This window comes from Nannospalax galili, unplaced genomic scaffold, assembly GCF_000622305.1.
Source record: "Nannospalax galili isolate Female #2095 unplaced genomic scaffold, S.galili_v1.0 scaffold381, whole genome shotgun sequence".
Taxonomy (NCBI): Eukaryota; Metazoa; Chordata; class Mammalia; order Rodentia; family Spalacidae; genus Nannospalax; species Nannospalax galili.
Genome location: NW_008347312.1, coordinates 2,378,540 through 2,399,725, shown reverse-complemented (window position 1 = coordinate 2,399,725; position 21,186 = coordinate 2,378,540). Strand labels below are relative to the sequence as shown.

Sequence of the window (21,186 nt, the reverse complement as noted above, 5' to 3'; positions counted from 1 at the left end):
CACTTATGGTGCTATGAACCAAATCAACAAGATTTGAACCAGGCAGCTCAGAAGGCAGAGGAGGGAAGGGCAGGGTGGGGTGATAAAATCAGACAGGGGACTCGGTTCTGGTTCTGGCTTTCCTGGTGATTTTATGAAGGACATGAAGCTGGTAAGTTACTTCTCTGCGGGCTCATTTCCCTATCACTTATAGACCAAATAGGGTAAACTTGGCCAAGTGCTTCACAAAGTGTGCACCAGGACCACTAAAAGTACCTGGAACAATTGTAGTTGTTTCCAGAACACAGAATAAAGTGTGCTAAATTACATGGTGAGAAAATTACTCTTTCAAGTTTTGTTTTGTTTGTCTTTTTGAGACAGGGTCTCTCTGTAGCCCCAGCTGGCCTGGAACTCTCTATGTAGACCAGGCTGGTCTCAAACTCACAAAGATTTGCCTGCTTCTGCCTCCCAAGTGCTAGGATTAAAGGCATGTGCTACCACACCCAGTACTTTCAAGTTTTAATCATCTTTCTCTTTTGATTCCTCTCAAGCAGGTCTTAGATTAATGCTAATTTGCCAATTCTTCAACACTTTACAACTGATCTTCCTCCAGGCCTTTGGCAAGCATATATCATCTGGAAAGAACTTAAAAATATGTCTTCCTGGGGCTGGAGAGATGGCTCAGTGGTTAAGAACACTGACTGTTCTTGCGGAAGACCCAGGTTCGAATCCCAGCACCCATATGGCAGCTAACAACTGTCCGTAACTCCAGTTCCAGGGGATCCGACAGCCTCTTCTGATTTCCGCGGGCATTGCACGACACAGGTGCACTTACCCACATGCAGGCAATACACGCATACACATACAATAAAATTTTTGAAAAATGTCTTCCTCTCCTCTTCCCTCCTTCCCTCCCTCCCTCCTTTCTTCCTTTCCTTTCCCTCCCCTTCCCCTTTTCCCTCTTCTCCCCCCTTCTGCCTTTCCCCACCCTCCCTCCCACTCCTACAGGAACAGGAGAAAAAGAAGGAAGTTACTGGTACAAACCAACCCTTCTTTTTTTCTCCTGTTCTTATCACTACATTATAGAAATATTAGGTCTCCACTTATAGTTCTGATTTTCAGTTTTTAAAATAAGTATTTCTAGGCAAAATATATTTAGCTTTTAAATATAAAAATGGAGGAGGGTGGGTCTCAACCTCCATTGGTGTAGCAGCTCTGATCTCAGCAGACAGCCAGAGAGTGCCAAGTTCTGGCCTCCCTCTGGCAGAGGGCTGAGAATGCAGGGGACTGCCTGAGAGCCCCTGGATCCTGCTTCCATGTGGTGAAGCCTTTTAGAGAGAACTGACACTGATTCTAACCACTCTAACAGCTATCAAAATGCCTGAAAGTAAATCCTGAATCCATCACTCTCAAGTCCAGCCTTGGCAGATTAAAAAAACAAAAACAAAAACAAAAAACGAGGAGGAACCCAACAAAGGGATGCTTCTGGAAGCCCTTGTCAAGAAATTCCAATGGACTCTCATACGAACATTTGAAAACTGCCCTGTTCTTACTTTTTACTAGTTCCCTGTCTAGAACTTGTAATGCTAACTACTCTTGCCTTTACTTCTCCTTCACATCTCTTATTCATGATTCAAGGTTAAAAAAAAAATACAATGGAGAAGCTGGGTGGTGGCACACACCTTAAATCCCAACACCCAGGAGGCAGAGGCAGGCAGATCTCTGTGGGTTTGAGGCCAGCTTGGTCTACATAGTGAGTTCCAGGTCAGCTGGGGCTACAGGGAGACCCTGTAAAAAAAAAAAAAAAAAAGAGGTAGGAATTGGCTAGGCAGTTAGGGCAAAAAGACTTCAAAGAAAAGCAGCCAGTTTCTTAGATAAAAGTCATAATGTCCTTGGGCTGCTTAGCAACATACTCTGTTCCAAAGGCCAAAAATGTCAAAAGAATTTGGGAGCTCTTATCTAATCCCTAAAAGATTTTAGGGTTACCTCTTCAGAGGGGGGAACATTAGAGTAGCAAAAAGCCCCCCAAAAAAAAAAAGAAAGAAAGAGTACATGAAGGTTGTCAGAAAAAAGTGATGGGGAGATATGGGAGGAGTTGGAGAGGAGGGAGTGGGGATGGATTTGATACCTTATATGCATGTATGAAATTCTCAATAAATTATTTATTTAAAAAATATATAAAAATAGCTGGGCATGGTGGCACACAGCTGTAGTCCCAGCACTCGGGAGGCAGAGACAGGTGGATCTCTGTGAGTTCAAGGCCTGCCTGGTCTACATAGTGAGTTCCAGGCCAGCTGGGGCTGCAAGGAGACCTGTCTCAAAAAGACAAAAAAAAACCCCCATATATATATATATATATATACACACATATATATGGAGCATGAGTGATATATGATTTAAAAAATTATGAAAGTTATATAGGAAAAACTGGCATTTTGGAAGCTCTGGTTCCCCTTTTGCTCTATATTTAAGGACTATGGCAGAAGGATCAGAGCACCCAGCCTTGCTCAAGGACATGGCCTCTACTTTCCTGCCTTCCTGGCTGCCACCCATGCTCCTGCATGCCTACTAGATGGAAATCTGGTTACCTGAGGGGACTTGCCACTCCCTCCCGACTGTCTCGGGAGGGTCAGCAGCACCCCTTGGAAGAGTTGATTGGTTTCCTGGTTGTCTTTGGTGATGTCAGCATTCTCGTGGAGGCCAAATACCTCTGGGTGCGCTGTGATAGGGAGGGTCCTGAGATAGTCGATGTAGGTCTGAAAAGAGATTCTTCAGTTGACACCAACACAGGGCCCCTCAGGGCCTACAGATGACTCAGAGTTTGGCCAAGCCCATCTCAAAACTAGGTAGCGCTGTCCCCACTGCCCATTCTGGCCAGGTGAATACACCACAAGCTCTTCCTCATGCAGTTTTCTGGAGACCATCAAAAGTAGATGGGTTGAGTAGCTTTGCTCCCACCCCTGGCTTTATTCCTGTTGCTAAGTAGTCTTGGCTTTACAGTTACATAGAACTAGGTTTGGATCTTAGTTCAGTTGCAAACTAACTGTAACTTTCAGCCAGTCATCTGAAACCTCAGTTCCCTTACGTGAAAATGGGAGGAAATGAGGCTATCAAGGAATAGGGCACATGAGGCAGTTAATATGAGTGAGGTCTTTATCTTATTTCCCTATCTAGTTTTTCTAGCCTTGGCCCTCTCCTTTGGACTGTTTTTTTTTTGAGTCAGGCTCTCCCTACGCAGCCCAAGGTGGCCTCATATTCACAATTGTTCTGTGTCAGCCATTAAGTGCTAGAATTATGGGCATGTCCCAGCTCTTCTTTTGTCACCTTTTGAACGTTTGTAAATAGCAATTATCAACCTGTTCACTACTAAGCTGTGTGTGTGTGTGTGTGTGTGTGTGTGTGTGTGTGTATACAGGCATGTACATGCCACTGAGTACATGTGGAGGTCAGATAACAACCTCGGCTGTTGGTTCTCATCTTCCACCTTGTTTGAGGCAGGTTCTCTTGTTTGTCACCATGTATGCCAGGGTAGCTGGTCCACAAGCTTCCAGAGACTCTCCTGCCTGTGCATCTATCTTGCCATAGGTGTGTTGGGATTACAGATGTATACTACCACATCCAAATTTATGTGGGTTCCAGTGATCCAAACTCTGGTCTTCACGCTTGTGTGGCAGGTACTTTATCCACAGAACCGTCTCTGCAGTCCCCAAGGCTTCATCTTAACCATCCCTCTCTCCATACTACTATCCCAGACAGACCTAGTATTTTTAATTCAAATACTCAGAATTCATTAAATAGTAGCAATGTCTCTCTTGAAAGCTCTTTGTAATATTAAGAAGAGCTTATGGCCCCCAGTAAGGAAGCCAAACACCTGGGCTTTCCTTGGAAACACTGTGGCCCCCAGTTATATGGAGACTACTGAGCCCCCCTGGGAATAAAGGTGGGACATCCTTTACCTGGTAGGGGCCATGGGGAGGGATGTAGTAAGTCTGTCCAGGAGCAATGTAGTAATGATCATTCTCAATTTCCTTACAGTAGAATGTGGACAGAAGGGACAGCAGGAGACGCCTATCTTTGTCATCAGTCACTCTTCCTCCATAATTACATTCCCCTAGGGACAATGGACAAGGGTGGAGGTTAACATAAGGAAAATCATCATGATCTCAGTCATTAGCTTCAAGTAGGGGTTTCGTCCAGCCAAGGAGCACTGTCAGAACACAAGTGGTCAGAGGACACAGGGCTGCTGGCACCATATTCAGCATAGGAAGAAAAGGCCTTTTGTGTATCATGGCAGCTACCAAAACTAATATATGTCCCCTATTAAGAATTAGAAAAGAGGGGGCTGGAGAGATGGCTCAGTGGTTAAAAGCACTGGCTGTTCTTGCAGAAGACTCGGGTTTGATTTCCAGCATCCACATGGCAGCTAACAACTTCTATAACTCCAGTTCCAGGGAATCTAATGCCCTCTTCTGGCCTCTGTGTGCACTACACAACACAGGTGCACTTACACACATGCAGGCATAATACTAAATAAATAAATAAATAAATAAATAAATAAATAAATAAAAGTTTTTGAAAATCAGAAAACAGAAGGGATCTTGGGGCACAAACTTGACACAATAGGCCTTAACATATATGACATAATGCATGAACTCCAGCATGGAGGATGGGCTATGGGGGGATGCAGATAGGGGAGGGGGGGATAGATATGCTTAAGATGTATTGTATGAAAAGTAAAAAATTCAATTAAAGAAATGGAAAAAAAGAATAGAAAAGAAACCAGGTGTGGTGGTGCACACCTTTAATCCCAGCACTCAGGAGGTAGAGGCAGATGGGCCAACCTGGTCTATATAGCAAGTTCCAGGCCAGCCAGGGCTATATAGCAAGACCCTGTCTCAACAGATAAACAAACAAGTGTATAAATGGATGTGTATATATAAATATTATATATATAAAAATGAAAATTGGAAAAGAGAGATGACCCGGAAGAAAAATTATACAACCAGCAAAATCTCTCCCAAAGATAACTATTCCTATTAAGGCATTTTCTAGAATTTTTTCAGAGTATTTATATACAGATATGTGAAAGGCATTCAAAAATAAGGCTTAAAGACTGGAATTAGGTAGTCCTGAGTTCTAATCTGACATGATGCTTAGCCTATAGAAAACATTCAGTTAATTCCGGCTATTACAAATATACATTTTAGAAGAATGAGACTGTCTTATATGCATACTATTTTGGTATACTACTTTCTCAACTCTGAACCACTTCCCCATCATCAGCATCATTCTCTGAGATCTGGATTTCTGCACTCAGATTTGTACAAAAAGAATTAGGTGATTCTTTGGAGGGGGCATCAAAGCTAGCTTGCCAACCCTGTTATGGTGGGTTTTTTTTTTTAGCTGGCTCAGATCCCATAACACTGCAGTGGGTGGGTGTCACCTGGTAGTTGTGGTCCATATAATGCAAGGAGAATAATACCGTGTTTATGTGAGTGTGCGTGCGTGTGTGTGTGTGTGTGTGTGTGTGTGCATGTGTGTGAATGTGTGTGTGTCTGTCTGTGTCTGTATCTGTATTGGTGTCTGTCTGTGTGTGTGTGTCTGTGTATGTACTAGGGTACCCAGAAGGGTGGGCTTATTTCCAATTTCAATTATTTCAGGAAAAGGAAGTTAGAATCAAGTTACAGGGTAAATGGCCTTGGCATCTCTTGGTCCTGAGTTGCAGGGGTCTCAATCTAGGAGGTGGATCCTGGGTGCCTAGTTAAGGGACTGACTAGATGAAGCACTCACTGAGCAATGTGATTCCTTCAGGAAGAGCAGCTTTACCTTGAGCCAGTTCTAGATTTCTGTAACTCACTCTATGAACATCCCCAGGTCTTTAGCAAAGTTCTATTTGAGCATTGCCATTGGTTTTAGTGATAAGGGGGTATATACCAATCTTTAAACTACATCATTAAAGAGAGTTAGGAGAGTAGTTTTTGAGCTAGGCATGGTAGTGCACACCTGTAATCCCAGTACCCTGGAGGCTGAGGTTAAGAAGATAACAAGTTCAATACTAGCCTATGCTACATAGCAAGACAAACCACCAACCTCTTCCCTTCCAAACAAAAAGAAGGAGTGGCATCCTCTGGCTCCCACAGTCGGTGCTGGAGGGCACCCATAATCATGGCATCAGGTCCCACCACAACTTTCTCCTCAGTGAATTTTCCTATATGGAATACATGTAGGCTCTGGGTTTTATGTTGATGAAGGCAGGTCCAGTTCATTATAATTACATGCTTTTGGTAGTAAGTGCACAAGTTCCTAGAAGGGCCAGGATCTACCTCGGTCATCTTTCAAATTCTCCATTGTCCTTCCTATAGGGCTTAGTGTCAAGTTAAGAATGGATGATTTTAGCCCATCTTACTTGATAACTTCTCTGTAGATGACCTCTGTATCTTTAGCTAATATTGGTGGCAAATTCTAATGATCACCCATATCTGGTGCTGGGTGAACATTGGTTTTTCCATCTAGAGCCATAGAAGGGCTACCTTGCTCTGTGTCCCTTAGTCAAATGACAAGTTCTTGCACCTTAATTGCTAGTGTGACCACACAAGCATATATCAAAATGATAGGAATAAAAGTTGGTAAAGCTTTTACTAATGTACTCCATAGGCAATTATAGCAAGCAGCAACCTCTGTTGATGTACACAGGAGTGAGAAAGAAGTATACCTTTGATATACTTTAGCCTTGAACTTTGAGACCTGTTTCCCCAGCAGCCCAGGTTGCTTCTCCTGACTAGCACAGCTAGAAAGAACCTCTTGCCCAAGTTGACTGGCACCATTCAGGTAAGTTCATTTATGACCTGCAGATGGCACTGCAAAGACCATCTTCCAGCACAGTTCTGCACTCATTCTATGGTGTGAGAAGGAGCATGGGAGAGGCTTCTATACCACCTATTTCTTTGGAGATATTCCAAACTAAGATTCACTGTTTTGTTTTAGGGACACTGAGTTGAAGGCAAGGTAGCATGATATAACTGAACCATTGCTAATGCAGGTTCTCAAGCTTGGCACAGCTAACATGTTGGACTGGATAGTTCCGTGTGTGGAGGGGGCTGTACTATGTGCATTGTAGAATGCTTAGCAGCATCCCTGGCCTCTACTCATTCAATGTGAGTAGCATTTCCCTCTTTATTATGAAAAACCCCAAATAGTTCCAGATATTGCCAAATATCCAAAGGGGGTGGGGAATGCAAAAATACCCAGAGTTCAGAACCACTACTTTAAATCTTGGTCTTCTTGGTTGATAATGTGGTTACTAACATGAAGTGCATAAAATTGCCGTGAAGACTCTGTATCTGGAGCTTGAATGTAATGGGTTAGTACTTGGCAAAGACCCAAACAAACTCTTTCATGCAAAAATCTGATGGGGGGAATTTGTATGTGATCTTGAAGATGCCCCAGTCTTTCTGCTGAGCTACCTTCAAACCTTTGGTTATAGTATATTAATTAATACAGCACATCTCTATTTTGTCTCCTCTCCCTGGGACTACAGTGTATATTCTTTTAAAGCAGCAATCAATTTTATACATTTGAGTTCTTCTATATTATGGACTATGTACTGAGTAATTAGGAAAAAAGTTACTGGTGAATTACTTGAATACAAAGCAGCTAGTACCATTCCTAATTGAAGATCCCTCTGTTGGAAACACTCCTCTGCCTTCCCATTGTTCTCTCCTCCTCCTCCTTCCACCTGTAAATCTCCTGATCCCTTAAACCCAACTCTTAAAACTTCAAGAAGTTTTCCATGACTGCCTCCCCACTACTTGGATTTAACCATTGTGCTGCCTTTCTATTTTATAAATGTTTCTCTTTCTTTTTAAAATGATTTTATCTTCTGCATATATATGTACATGTGTACACATGTGTGCATGTGTACATATGCACACATTTGTGTGGAGGCCAGAGGACAACCTCTGGTGCCATTTCTTCTCAGACACTGTCTACCTTGCTTTTATGAGTCTGGGTCTTTCACTGGCCAGCTGGCCAGCAAACTCCACAGGTCTGCCTGACTCTACCTCTCCAGTACTGGGATTACAAGCACATGCCAAAGCACTCAGCTTTTTATGTGGGTTCTGAGGGCTGAACTTAGGTCCTCATGCTTGTGTAGCAAGCACTCATGGATGGAGGTAGCTCCCTACCTCATAAATGCTTCTGTTAGCATCCTTCACATTGTATTGTCATTTATTTATTTACATTTTTCTGCTAATATAGACTGTAAGTCTCTTGAGCATGGGGTCTAAATCTTAATTCTGGCTTTGTTTCTCCACCATATGCAACATTAGTTAGAGTCCAATATTTGTTGAATGAATGAATGAATGAATGAAGGGGTTGAGGAAGGAGGGGTAGGACCTAAAGGTCAGGAGCACAGAAAAGGTACTGGAGGACTGTGGCAGCAAATCGCCTCCCATTGATACCTGTCAGGTAGGTCAGAGCTTCAAAGGGCACCTCCTTGTATTCATTGAGAAACATCTGGATCTGCTGTGTGCTAATCCTTAGGTCAGATTCATTGAATTCATAAGGAATGTTCCAACCTGCAAGAGGCAGAGAAGAATTACAGGCTTCAGTGCTGAGAGTTCTTAATTTCCACTCAGAGATTGAGTGGGTAAGTTAAGTATCATTATGGATCAAGAGCCTCTTTCGGCCCTGTGAATATCCAGTACCCAGCCAACTATCCGCTTTGACATTTATTGCCAACGTGGGAGCCATTCTGCTTGAGAAAACATCCATTCTAAAATCAATTTTCTTCTGGGTCTCCCCATTTGTTAAGGAAGATGTTAACATCCTGGGATTTGTGGAATGGGAATTATTCAGCTTGGCTGGAAGACTGTGGTAATACGTAGGACTCCAAAAATAACCCACAGAGCTGGGGGCAGTAGCTATGTCTGGGCAGCAGAAAGAAGGTGTATTGGAGAATTCTTGCATTCAGGGAAGAACCGGATGGCCAATCTCATAGAAACTGTACCTGCACATCCAAAGGTTAATGCTTTTCTCAGAAGAATTCAATCCCTCCTAAACATTTGCACTCAAATTGAAAATGTAATTTAACAATAAAACTCATGCTGGAAAAAGCAGAGTGAGGCAGTCGATTCTAAAACAATCGTTGCATGGATTTCTGGAATTCTTGGCATGGAGCAGAGAGTGGTGGTGGGCAAATGTAACGCATGAGAGGCAGCTGTGGTACGGTTCCCTCCCTCCACCCCCAGTGCAGTAGTTACATAGCCTGTGGAGCTATCTGGAGTTGGAGAAAGGGGACCAGCAAGCTGAGCCGGGCGGAGGCGGGGGGAAGGGAACGAATAAGAATAAAACTTAGGACATAGGTGTATAAACAAGCCATAATGAAACTCATTACTGTGCATGCTAACTTTAAAATTAATTTTCAAATGGAAGGGAATGCTCAGAAAGAATCACCATGAGGAGGATAATTTCCTTCCGTCTCTAACCCAAAAGAACTACAAGGAATCCCCCACGGTAGGTCCTTTCAAAGCTATTGACCAAAATCAAATGCAGCCCATAGGCCAGAGAACATGAATGACAGGATGACAGAGGTCTGATAATCTGGCCTAACAAGATTCCTTACTTATTCATTAATTAGTTTCCATTAATAATGAAATGCATTTTTTTGAGAAATTCAATGTTCCAGGTGTATTTCTGTCTTTCATCATTATGTACATGTAGAGAGTTAACTCAAAAGCTGTCCTGGTGACAACCTCGGGCACAGTGCCCGAGATAAACACATGGCCAAGTGAGTAGCCTCCAGTCCTCTCACTATCACTACTTCTGTAGGTGGAGGAACCCTGACTGGAATATTACTTTTGTGTGTGTGTTATGTGTGTGCAGATGCGTGCACACATATGTATGCATGAATGTGGAAGCCAGAGGTCCACTTTGAGTGCTGTCCCCAGATGACATCCATCTTACTTTTTGAGATGCAGTCTCTCCCTGGGATCTAGGGCTCACAAATTAGGCTAGGCTGGCTGTCCAGTAAGGCCCAGGGATCTTCCTGTCTCTACCTTCCCAGCATTGATGCTACAAATGTGTGCTACCACGCCCAGCTTTTCACATGAGTGCTGGTCATTGAACTCAGGTCCTCATGCTCCCCATCTCCAAATATGAGGGTTTTTTAAATGATCTTGACTTGGTTATAAAGTTGCCAGATTTAGAGGGGAAAAAAACCAGGATATTAAGTGAAATTTTAATTCCAGATAAATAACAATTCATACTAAATATAAGTATGCCCTAAGTCATTCCTGGAACATATGCTGTGTTCCATTGGCCACTCTGAGTGCAAGCCTGAACACATGCCTGTAGACCCACCTGTAGACCCACCTATGGTCTTTTCCCCAGGTTAACCCAGATACACTGTCATGCCTCACCTAGGGGTCCAAAGTTCTTCCTCTCTTGAACGATGGCATGGAAGAAGCAAAGGCCAAACAACAGCTTTTGCCACATAACTGGCTTTGTACAACTTTGGAAGAACAACGGGTCAGAGATGGGATCATTGAGGTAGGAACGCAAAAGGTTGGCCCGGAGCCCTTTGGGGGGCTCATTAGTCATTTTGATTCCATTCTGGAGAATGCTGACTGGAAACTTCTCTGATGGATAGCTGGTTAGCCAGAGTCTAGAAATACAAAGGGCCCCACTGTTCAGAGTGTTGCTATAGATATTATATTGAAAAGCAGTAACAAACCATTAACTACCACTAGATCCCACCCATCCAACCAGAAAACTTCCTTTATATCCCCTCATTCCCATTAATGCTCACAGTACTCTATGACGGAGGATAACCATCCTCTTTTACCAGTGAGGAAACAGAGTCGCAGAGACACCATGTGGGTTTTTCAAGGTGTTGTACAGCCATTTTCTCTGAATAGAGGGAGGAGGGAGGCTCAGAAGAATCAAAAGCCAACAGGGCTCACAGGAAGCTCACAAAACACAAAATTCAAGAAGCTCCAAAGGTTCTAGGTCTACAAGGCCTCTCTCCAAGGTTCCATAAGCAGTGCTTAGTTGCTAGGGAAGAGGAGACTCCAGGATGCAGCTTCCACTAGCTGTCGCCTGTGCCTAAGAGGGCTTTTTGGTGATGCAGCTACTTCTGAGTCACCTTCGCTTATACTGCTATAAGTAACCCCAATAAACTCAATGGTTTGCCAAGCTACACTTGGGGGCAATCATTTCCTTGGGATACCATTGGCACCCTATCTAGGATGAATAGACAATTTTTTGTTACCTCTCCAGGAAAAGTCATGCAACACAGGGACGCATCACTTGGAAGTAGCTGAGTAAGAGATGAACTTAGGTCTCTGATCCCTAAGCCCCTGCTCTTCATTTCCTCATTTGGCTCTTTCTGAAGTTTCCAGATCTAACTGGATGAAGTCCTATACTAGGCACTGCAGAAGTGTCTGATGTGAGCAAAGCCTTATCTGTAGTCTCCAGATACCCACAGCCTCTTGCTAGGGGAGGAAATGGGAGCCAGACAAGAAATAAGATAAGCAAACAGCACAGCTGAGTACAAGGTGTTATAAAATCAAGGCCACGGGGAGGGCAGAGAGATTGGGTGGTGTGGGACTGTAGGAAGAAGAGGTTTTAATGAGCCAGGGAAAATCAGGCAAATATTAGAGAATAACGAACAATGGCCTGCAAGATAAACCCTGGAGTCTTCTGGTTTGGGGGGGGGGGTGTTTGTTTTGTTTTTGAGATAGGGCTTCCCTCTAGCCCCAGCTGACTTAGAACTCACTATATGGATCAAGCTGGCCTCCATCTCCCAGAGATGCATCTGCCTCTGCCTCCGGTGCTGGGACTAAAGGCATGCAGCACTACGTTCAGCCTGACATTTTATTTTTATTTGTTTGCTAGACATTAAAGAAATTTCCAGCAGGCAGACTGGGGGATGGGAGCCTGTGGAAGCACAGGAACCAGGCTGAGCACCCACACTGAGGAAAGGGAGCTAGAGATGTTGTCAGCTTGGGGCAGGTGGCTAGGGTCTAAGCACAGGGCTGGGAGTTTGGAGAAGACATCATAAACTGGTGGCTAAGCCTTGATTCCAGCCTATGGATGGCCAGTGTTTGATATGGTTTTGAAGTAGTCATCAACGTTACATAATTTGTAGCTTTCTTTTAAAATTCTAGGTTATTTGTGTTTGCTTGTTTGTTTGAGGCAAAGTCTCAATATGTAGTCCTGGCTGGCCTGGAACTTGCTATATAAACCTGCCTGCCTCTGCCTCCTCAGCACTTTGATTAAAGGTGTACACCACCTTGACCAGCCTATTTATTTTCATGTTCTTGAAGCTGGCCTCAAGCTCACTACGTAGCCAAGGATGACCTTAAACACCTGCCTCTATATTTCCTAGAAGCTGGCATTACAAGTCTAGATCTCTACATCTGGCAAGCTGTACACTAATTTTGAGGAAGAGAAAAATAACACAATAGCCCCTTTTCAGAATCTGTACTATCATGAGAAAGGGAGGCGGGAGCATCACAATTGCCCTCCTTGGGATTTAAGGTACCATATGAAAGGGAGACAGGTTGGAAGCAGCCAGGCTTTGTTGAGGCCCCTTAAATAACAGGTTCTTTCCTTCTGTAAAGTTGGGCTTTTTATTGATTTAGTTAATTATTTTTATAATTATTAAATTATTATAAAATTATTATAAATTATTATTGATTTAGTTAATTATTTTTATAATAACTAAATTAAGTTAATTATTTTATAACTATTATTATTTTTATAATAACTGTGTGCATGAATGTTTTGCCTGCATGTATATAAGTATGCCACATGCATACAATGCCTACAGAGGCCAGAAGAGGGCACTGGATTCCCTGGAGGAATTATGGACAGTTGTTAGATGCTATGTGGGTGCTAGGAACCAAACCTGGGTCCTCTGCCAAGAGCAGCTACTGCTTTTAACCACTGAGCCAGCTCTATAGGCCCTTTTCTTTCTTTTGATCTTCAAATGTACTGTTAACATGAGTTTTGGTTCAAAGAATGAGATCTGGGTGGCAGGAGGATCAAGGAATTCAAGGTCATCCTGGGCTATGTGAACACTGTCTGAAAAAAAACCCACAAAAAACTAGACTCCTACTTTAAAGTCACCAGCAAATTTGATCATAGGAAACCTGCATTCCTGAATGACCACAGTGAACTAGTTCGAAGCAGTAATGCCTGGTTCATCGCTATCACCATCATTCCCTACTGGGTTCTCACAGCAAGGTCAACAGCCTGTGAGGATTGCTGATATACTGTGTGAAGGGGCTATTTCTTTTTTTCCTCATTTATAATAAGTGCCCAGCCCAATGTCAACAAGAATATTGGTTTTCCTCAGTGAGTATCACTGGTGCTCAATGAATTTTTTACCACCCCAAACCAAATAATCTTTTATAAAATGTTTTAAATTATTATTTTTTAAATAGTTTTTATTAATTTTTTTCTGCATATGAATGTATTGCCTGCATGCATGCAAGTGCATCCATGTTGTGCAATGCCCATGGGGGTCAGAAGAGGATGTCAGATCCCCTGGAACTGGAGTTATGGATGGTTATTAGCTGCCATATAGGTCCTCTGCAAGAGCAGTCAGTGCTCTTAACCACTGAACCATCTCTCCAGTCCCATTAAACATTTTTATTTATGTTTGTGAGTGAACGTTGTTTATGTTTGGTTGCCCTCAAGGGCCAGAAGAGGGAATTGGATCTGGAGTTACAGGCAGTTATTGTGAGCTAGAGTTACAGGCAGTTGTGAGCCACACATGAAGGTGCTAGAAATTGAACTCAGGTCCTCTGGAAGAGCAGAAGTGTACTTGACCACTGAGCCATCTCTCTAGCTCCCAAATGATATTCCTGAAGCTCACATTAATATTCACAGACTTCTCAAACTCCCTTTTGGAAATCTTACATGAGAATGTAAGTCAATTGTGGCTTAATTTGGTTTGTAAATAAGTACCAAATATTTCCTAGGAGACAAGACCATAATGAAAATAACCACCAAGTTTTGCTGCCTAGAGCAATGGTCAGTAAGCTCTTCTCATAACAGAATGGTAAATATTTTAGAGTTTGTGGGCTTATATGGCATCTGCCTCATACAAAACCAGTTGTAGACAGTACATGATTAACTATGGGCATTTTTCAATAAAACTTTATGTATGGACTATGAAATTTGAATTTCATATAATTTTTATGTGTCATGAAAGACTATTTCATAGTTTTTTTCCCCTGTACCCGCTGGACTTGGCTCACAGGCCAGTCTCATGCCCTGGTATAGAGTAAGAGAACCCCTGAACATCCGCAGTGAAAGTGGCTCCGAAGCCAGACGGCTCGACTCTTCATCATGAATATAAAAAGTGAGGCTCAGTCTAGCCAGCCCTTCAAACTCACACACACAAGCAACTGCCATTTCTAACATGAATGAAAATTTCATGGAGTCCAAGAAATACAGAGTAGAGAAATAGGAAATGATTCTATTTTCAGGCTGGAGAGCTGGCTCATCAGTTAAGAGCACTGGCTGCTCTTGCAGAGGACCTGGGTTTGAGTCCCAGCACCCACATGGCAGCTAACAACTGTCTGCTAACAATCCTCTGTAATACTCTCTTCTGACCTCCTTGGGTATTGCACAACACAGGTGCATGAAAACAATACACTCATATACATAAAATAAAAATAACAAATAAAATGTTTCCTCTGTGTTGACCCTCCTCTTTGTAAATTGGACACTGGTTCAAGTCCATCTTGTGGGGTCTCCACAGCCTCCTTGATCAAGAGAGCAGGTGACTCACCACAGTTACAGGACATTTTGAGGATGCTCATAGTCCCCTGGAACTAGTCGACCTAGGAGGGCAAGGGGCAAAAACTGTCCTTTATGTCCCTCTGACCAAATTAGTATAGGCCTCAAAGTATGTCTGTTAAACATCCAAGAAGGTTAGTTCCACCAGTCTGGTACTTTTAATTACCATGTGCCATGTAGACAGAGCTTGGGCAAAGACCAATTGTTCTCAGATAAACCTTGCCTAGACATACATTTCTTGATCTGGTATGTATAATTTGTCAGTAGGTTGTTAGACTAATATGGTTCCCTTTGGTTTTTAAAACTAAGCTAGGCATTATTTATCTCTTGCATTGTCTAAACCTTTCAGCATGGTTTCCCCAATTAAGGTGCCCCCATTTTTCCCATTTCTCCCTTAATAATACCCCTCTCCTATGAAAATATTTAAGAAAATATTTCTTAAAAAGAAACTATGCTATTCTCAATGACAATACTTGTTTGAAAAGCAGTCTTACTGGGGCTTAGCAGTTAAGAGCACTGGCTGCTCTTGCAGAGGACCCAGGTTGAGTTCCCAGCAACCACATGGCAGCTAACAACTGACTAAAACTCCAGTTCCAGAGGATCAGACTCTCCCTTCTGGTCTCCATGGGCATTGCATGCACATGGTATGCTTACATCATGTAGGCAAAACATTCATACATTTTTAAATGTGTTAAAAATAGTCTTATTAAAACTACCCCATCTGGCTAAACAGGTCAGCGTGGTCCCCAGGCCTCAGGTGTAGAAGTGACTTGCTTGAAGCTTGCCTATCTCCTCCTGACCAGCAGCACTGTGCAGGTAACATGCTTCAGGCAATTGCCTGGAGAGGCCCATCAGCCATGGCCCCAGGCCAGCGTGTCAGTCTGTGCTACTGCACCTGTCTCCCCTGTGGGTCCTCTAGATCTCACCACAAGCCTAGGGTATCTGTGCCAGGAGGTGGGAGTAGTGGACATCCTAAGAGGTGACCCTGCACCTGAGTAGCCTTCAGGAAGGCCCCCAGGCTCTGCCTACAGTGTCTTCTCTTCAGTCCCAGTGGTCCTGGGTCAGACCTCAAGTTCCTATAGGAAGCACTTTGGGAGGAGGCTGGACAGCAGGGATATGTACAGAGAATCTGCTGGCCAAGTGCCTGGTATGTCTGGTGGAGAAGACCGTGGATACCCCGGATGTGAGGGAGAACACCACATGCTAGGTATAAGACCTGCCTCAAGGCCTATGGCAGCCCTATCAATCTTGGAGCTATAGACAAACCCATGTGTTCCACTGCTCACAGCATTATTGCCTATGTGCTGAGCTGCTAGCAAGGGCAGGTCTTGGGGTGTCCCACAGCTACAGCCTGACAAGGCCCTCTGTGTATGAACTTGTCAGGATGCTGACTGCCTTCATTTCAATGCCAATGAATCTGTTGCTATGTACATCACAATGGACAGACATGTGGTCACCAGCCAGATGCTAACTCCACATGCTTGCTGTCCAAAACTACTCTTCCTTTGTTGCATTTGGTGAGGCTCCTCAAAGGGAATTGAGTAGATTTCTGTCTTATGTTATGGCTCCTCTACTAGTTCTGCATGCTGGTATCTGAACCTAGACCATATGTTCATCTCATAGGAAATAAGCCTGCACTGGATGTTGTCCTTTCAACATAGTCCAGTGTCCCCAGAGGTGGCTGGGCCCATTCTGACCTCTTAATTCAGTCTTCAAGGACCATGCTGCTTTCCACCTGACAAGGGGCCCTCAAGGCCCCATTCTAACCCTCTGAGCTTGCTGGAGGCTTCCAGCAATCACCTGCTAGGTGTCATCCATCTAACGGATGGATTACTCTCCCTGAGCCCCAGCTGGAAGGTCTTGTCTGGCCAGGTGTGGTCATGAGTTCTTGTTTCTCAGGCCTTGGACAGGACTTTGCTGGGGGACCTGACAAGACTATGTGGCTACCTTCCCTCTGGATGGATCCTGTTTGCTGTCTACTCTGGGGTCCCTGGCCTAGGCTGGGCTGTAATCCTCCAGGGAGCATCACACTGGATCCCAAGCAGTTCAGATCTTCCTCAGCCCCCACTCTGCTTGAACTTTGTTGTGCCCGGGGATCCAGGTCCCTCGATGGTAATAAAGCTCCAGTGAGGACATTCAGAAAGAAGAAAGGTAGCCTACCTGTCTTTGCACAGCCCCAATCTGCTCCTAACATCATGTGATGATGGACAGCCCTGGATGAAAGTGTTTTTAAAAGATTAGAGTTTTAAAAGATTGGGGCTATAGAGATGGCTCAGCGGTTAAGAGTACTGACTGTTCTTGCAGAAGACCCAGGTTTGAATCCCAGCACCCACATGGCAGCTAACAACTGTCTGTACTCCAGTTCCAGGGGATCTGACAACCTCTTCTGTCCTCTGTGGGCATTGCACAACATGGGTGCACTTACCTATATGCAGGCATAACACTCATACACATAAAATAAAAATAATAAATAAAATATTTAAAAAAATAAAATTAAAAAGGTTAGAGCAATAACTTCATGGTTAAGAGCACTTACTGCTCTTCCAGAGGACCCAGCACCCACATGGTGGCTAACACCTGTCCATAATTCCAGTTCCAGGGGATCCTACACCCTCTTCTGGCTTCCACAGGCACCAGGTGCACACGTGATATGCTTATATATATGCAGGCAAAACAGTCATACACATAAAAAATTTTTAAGTGTTTTTTAAAATATGAACTCATGCTCTGTCTTGATCTGTTCAGATTGCTGAAACAAAAAGCAGTGACTGGGGGTGTGTGTGTCTGTAAACAACAAATATATTTCCTTAAGGAAAAAGTCTTTTTGATGGTTAATCTACCTTCATATATATATATAATCTATCTGCTGTCAATTCCCCCTAACAACTTCCTACAGTGTGTCCCCCAGAGTCATAGACTGACTTCTCAGTATTCTTTGCCTTTAGAAATGCTGTCCCTTCTGATTAGAATGTCTTTCCTGGCAAACTCCTACTCATATTCCCAAACCCCAGGCAGTTATCAGTTCTTCAGACCTTCCCCAACTTTCCTGTCCTTTTTCTGTGTTTCATGGTTCTTGTTCGGGTGTGACATGGTATGCTAGTGAGTTTATGTTGTCAACTTGATACAACCGAGAGCAGCTGGGAGGAGGGAACCTCAACTGAAGAATTTCCTTAATCAGATTGGCCTATGGCCACGTGTGTGAGACTGTCTTGAACGATGATTGATTGGGAGGCCCAGCCCACTGTGGATGGTAGGTAGGCAGACCTGGGCTGTATAAGAAAGATAACTGAGCATGAGCCAGAGAAAGAGCAAGTCAGTAAGAAGCATTCCTATGTGCCTTCAGTGACAGGCCATTACCTGAAGTGTAAGTTGAAATAAAACTGTTCCTCTCCAAGTTGCTTTTGGTCATAGTGTTTAATCACAACAACAGAAAAGCAAACTAGAGTACACTTGTAGCCACAAGATTCATCTATGAGCTGTCTCTCCCAGCTCAAGGGTTTCTCAAGGGTGGGACTGAGCCCTTTGCCTTGTCAGCTACCAGCATGCTGTCTAGAGCTTGAGGCTGGGCTCTAGGGAAGGCTGTGCTAAGGCAACATCTCACCTGAACCTTATGTTGGTTTTCTTAGGAACAATCACCTCCTCACAGATCTTCTCCAGCGTGGGCATCCAGCTTGTAGCCAGGTGGCAGTTCTGTAGGACCACCCAGGTCCCCTCTTGGATGGCACTGTTGATCATTTTGGCAGCAATAGGGCCTTGGCCTTGGCCAAGGGAAATGATCTGTGTTTTGGTACCTCCCATGCCAAGGTCATCTGCAAACTTCAGCAGACCTGAGACCAGGAAGAAAAGACGTTTTTGAAAGAAGTCAGCTAAGAACAAATTAACAGTCACAATGCAAAAGGAGGGACACATTAACATTTTGATTAAAAAAGAAACTAATTAGCTGGGCTTTAATCCCAGCCAGCACTCGGGAGGCAGAGGCAGGTAGATCTCTGTGAGTTCAAGGCCAGCCTGGTCTACATAGTGAGTTCCAGGACAGCTGGAGCTACAGGGAGACCAAAAAATAAAATAAAATAAAATAAATAAATATAAATAAATAAATAAATAAACTAATTGGCCTCTGTTAACTGCAAAATCTTTGTTTGTGAAGCTTTAGATGGCTGGTAAGATGGCAAAACAAATCAACTCATGTTTTGCTTTTGCCCTAAACATAGAGACATTATTATTACTATTGTTATTATTATTTTTTTATTATTTTGGGACAGCAGTTCTTGCTATGTGGCCCAGGCTAACCTCAAACTTGTGATCCTTCTCCTTCAGCCTTCCAAGTGCTAAGATGACAAATATGCCCCATGCTGCCTGGCTCTAGCTTTGTACTCTTAAAAGCAGAGTTGGAACTGAGGCTTATGTATAAAGTTGAGATCCTCAAAGGACTGTACTTTCATATTAAGAAGGCCTAAAAATCTGGGCTACTGATTCATGGAAAGAACATGGAAAGCCTACCACTGAACTGGAGCCTGGGTGGAAAACAGAATTCTCCAGTGAGACATCAAGGCACCAAGTTCACAGCACATGCAGATGAAGGCGTGGATGCACAGTAACCCCTTGTTGGAAATTCCCTAGCTGAGACATTTCACGTAAGACTGAACCAGAGCATTAAAGTCCCTAGGGCACCAGTGTTTGGCAAAACAAATCAACTCATGTTTTGCTTTTGCCCTAAACATAGAGACATTATTATTACTATTGTTATTATTATTTTTTTATTATTTTGGGACAGCAGTTCTTGCTATGTGGCCCAGGCTAACCTCAAACTTGTGATCCTTCTCCTTCAGCCTTCCAAGTGCTAAGATGACAAATATGCCCCATGCTGCCTGGCTCTAGCTTTGTACTCTTAAAAGCAGAGTTGGAACTGAGGCTTATGTATAAAGTTGAGATCCTCAAAGGACTGTACTTTCATATTAAGAAGGCCTAAAAATCTGGGCTACTGATTCATGGAAAGAACATGGAAAGCCTACCACTGAACTGGAGCCTGGGTGGAAAACAGAATTCTCCAGTGAGACATCAAGGCACCAAGTTCACAGCACATGCAGATGAAGGCGTGGATGCACAGTAACCCCTTGTTGGAAATTCCCTAGCTGAGACATTTCACGTAAGACTGAACCAGAGCATTAAAGTCCCTAGGGCACCAGTGTTTGCATATGCAAAGTTGTTCTTCCACGGGATACTCCTAGAACCCAATGTATATGAGGTTTCCACAAAGTAGCATAAATTTGGTTATGGAAAACTCACTATAAAAATATAAACTATGCTAGGAAGTATATCACCGTTAGGGATAGTCAGCGCATAGAACAACCACAATTAATACTCCAAGGATTACATATGGTCTCCGAAAGGGAGAATGATGTTCCTCCAATTCATATGTTGAAGTGCTAATCTTCAGTTTCTCACAATAGGCCTGTGATTGGAGGTAGGTCTTTATAGAGAAAACTAGGCTAAATTGACATCATTAAGGTAGACACTAATGCAATATGACTCTTCTTCTAAGGATAAGAGAAAAAGAGATTAAGACACAGATTCACAAACGTAAGACCATGCGAAGACACAGAAGATGGTTAACAACAAGCCAAACAGAGCTAGGCATGGCTGTGCACACATGGAATCTCTGGACTCTGGAGGCTGAGGTCCATGAGTTTGGATTCAGCCTGGGCTACATAGTGAGTTCCAAGGTAGCCTGGGCTAGTAAGATCTTATCTCAAAAACAAACAAACACCCAAAGTCTTAAATAAATGAAATGATTTTTTTTAAGTAAAACAAATTAAAAGAGAAAACAACAATCCAAAGAGAGAGGCCTCAGAGGAAATCAACGCCCAACCCTTTGATCACAGACTTCTAGTCTCTAGAACTGTGAGAAAATTTGTTGTTAATCCATCAGTCTGTGGTACTATTTTAATGGCAGCCCTAGCAAACTAATAGTCTTTTAAAAGTACCATGAAAGAACTACATCTGAAGCTTAGTAAAGAAGGCATAGAAACCATGATAAAATTCAGAATTCTATTTTAAATAATGCATGAGTTTGGAACAAAACAAATAGATCTTTTAGAAGGGAAAAACCTACTCATTTGAAGATAAAAACTCAAAAGTACTGATCAAAAGAGTAGATTAGTATAAGAAATAAGGCATAATGGCCCATTTTCAGTATGAGGTGCATTTAGAGCTCATCAAAGAATTGAAGGTAAGCAGGAGACACTTGACCACACAGCCTTCCCTAGCTGGCAGCCAGCATCTGCTTGCCTGGGTGACTTTAGTTTATCTTAGAAGGTTGAAAAGTTAACAGTCAGTCTGCTACTTGACTTGACATGAGTCCACATTATCAGGAAATGAGGAGGATACCAAGCCCCA

General features: G+C 43.1%; 1 protein-coding gene across 1 annotated transcript in view; it reads right to left on the bottom strand.

Annotated features, from left to right (window-relative positions):
- The window catches only part of Dnah3 (dynein axonemal heavy chain 3), a 232,141-nt gene that overhangs the window by 7,600 nt on the left and 203,355 nt on the right, over nt 1–21,186 (bottom strand). Inside the window, exons 54-58 of the mRNA XM_029568678.1 lie at nt 18,392–18,617; nt 10,398–10,642; nt 8,439–8,555; nt 3,936–4,090; nt 2,568–2,735 (exon numbers count right to left, since the gene is read on the bottom strand). Of these exons, the coding sequence (XP_029424538.1) occupies nt 2,568–2,735; nt 3,936–4,090; nt 8,439–8,555; nt 10,398–10,642; nt 18,392–18,617 (911 nt within the window). The remainder of the gene's footprint in view (nt 1–2,567; nt 2,736–3,935; nt 4,091–8,438; nt 8,556–10,397; nt 10,643–18,391; nt 18,618–21,186) is intronic.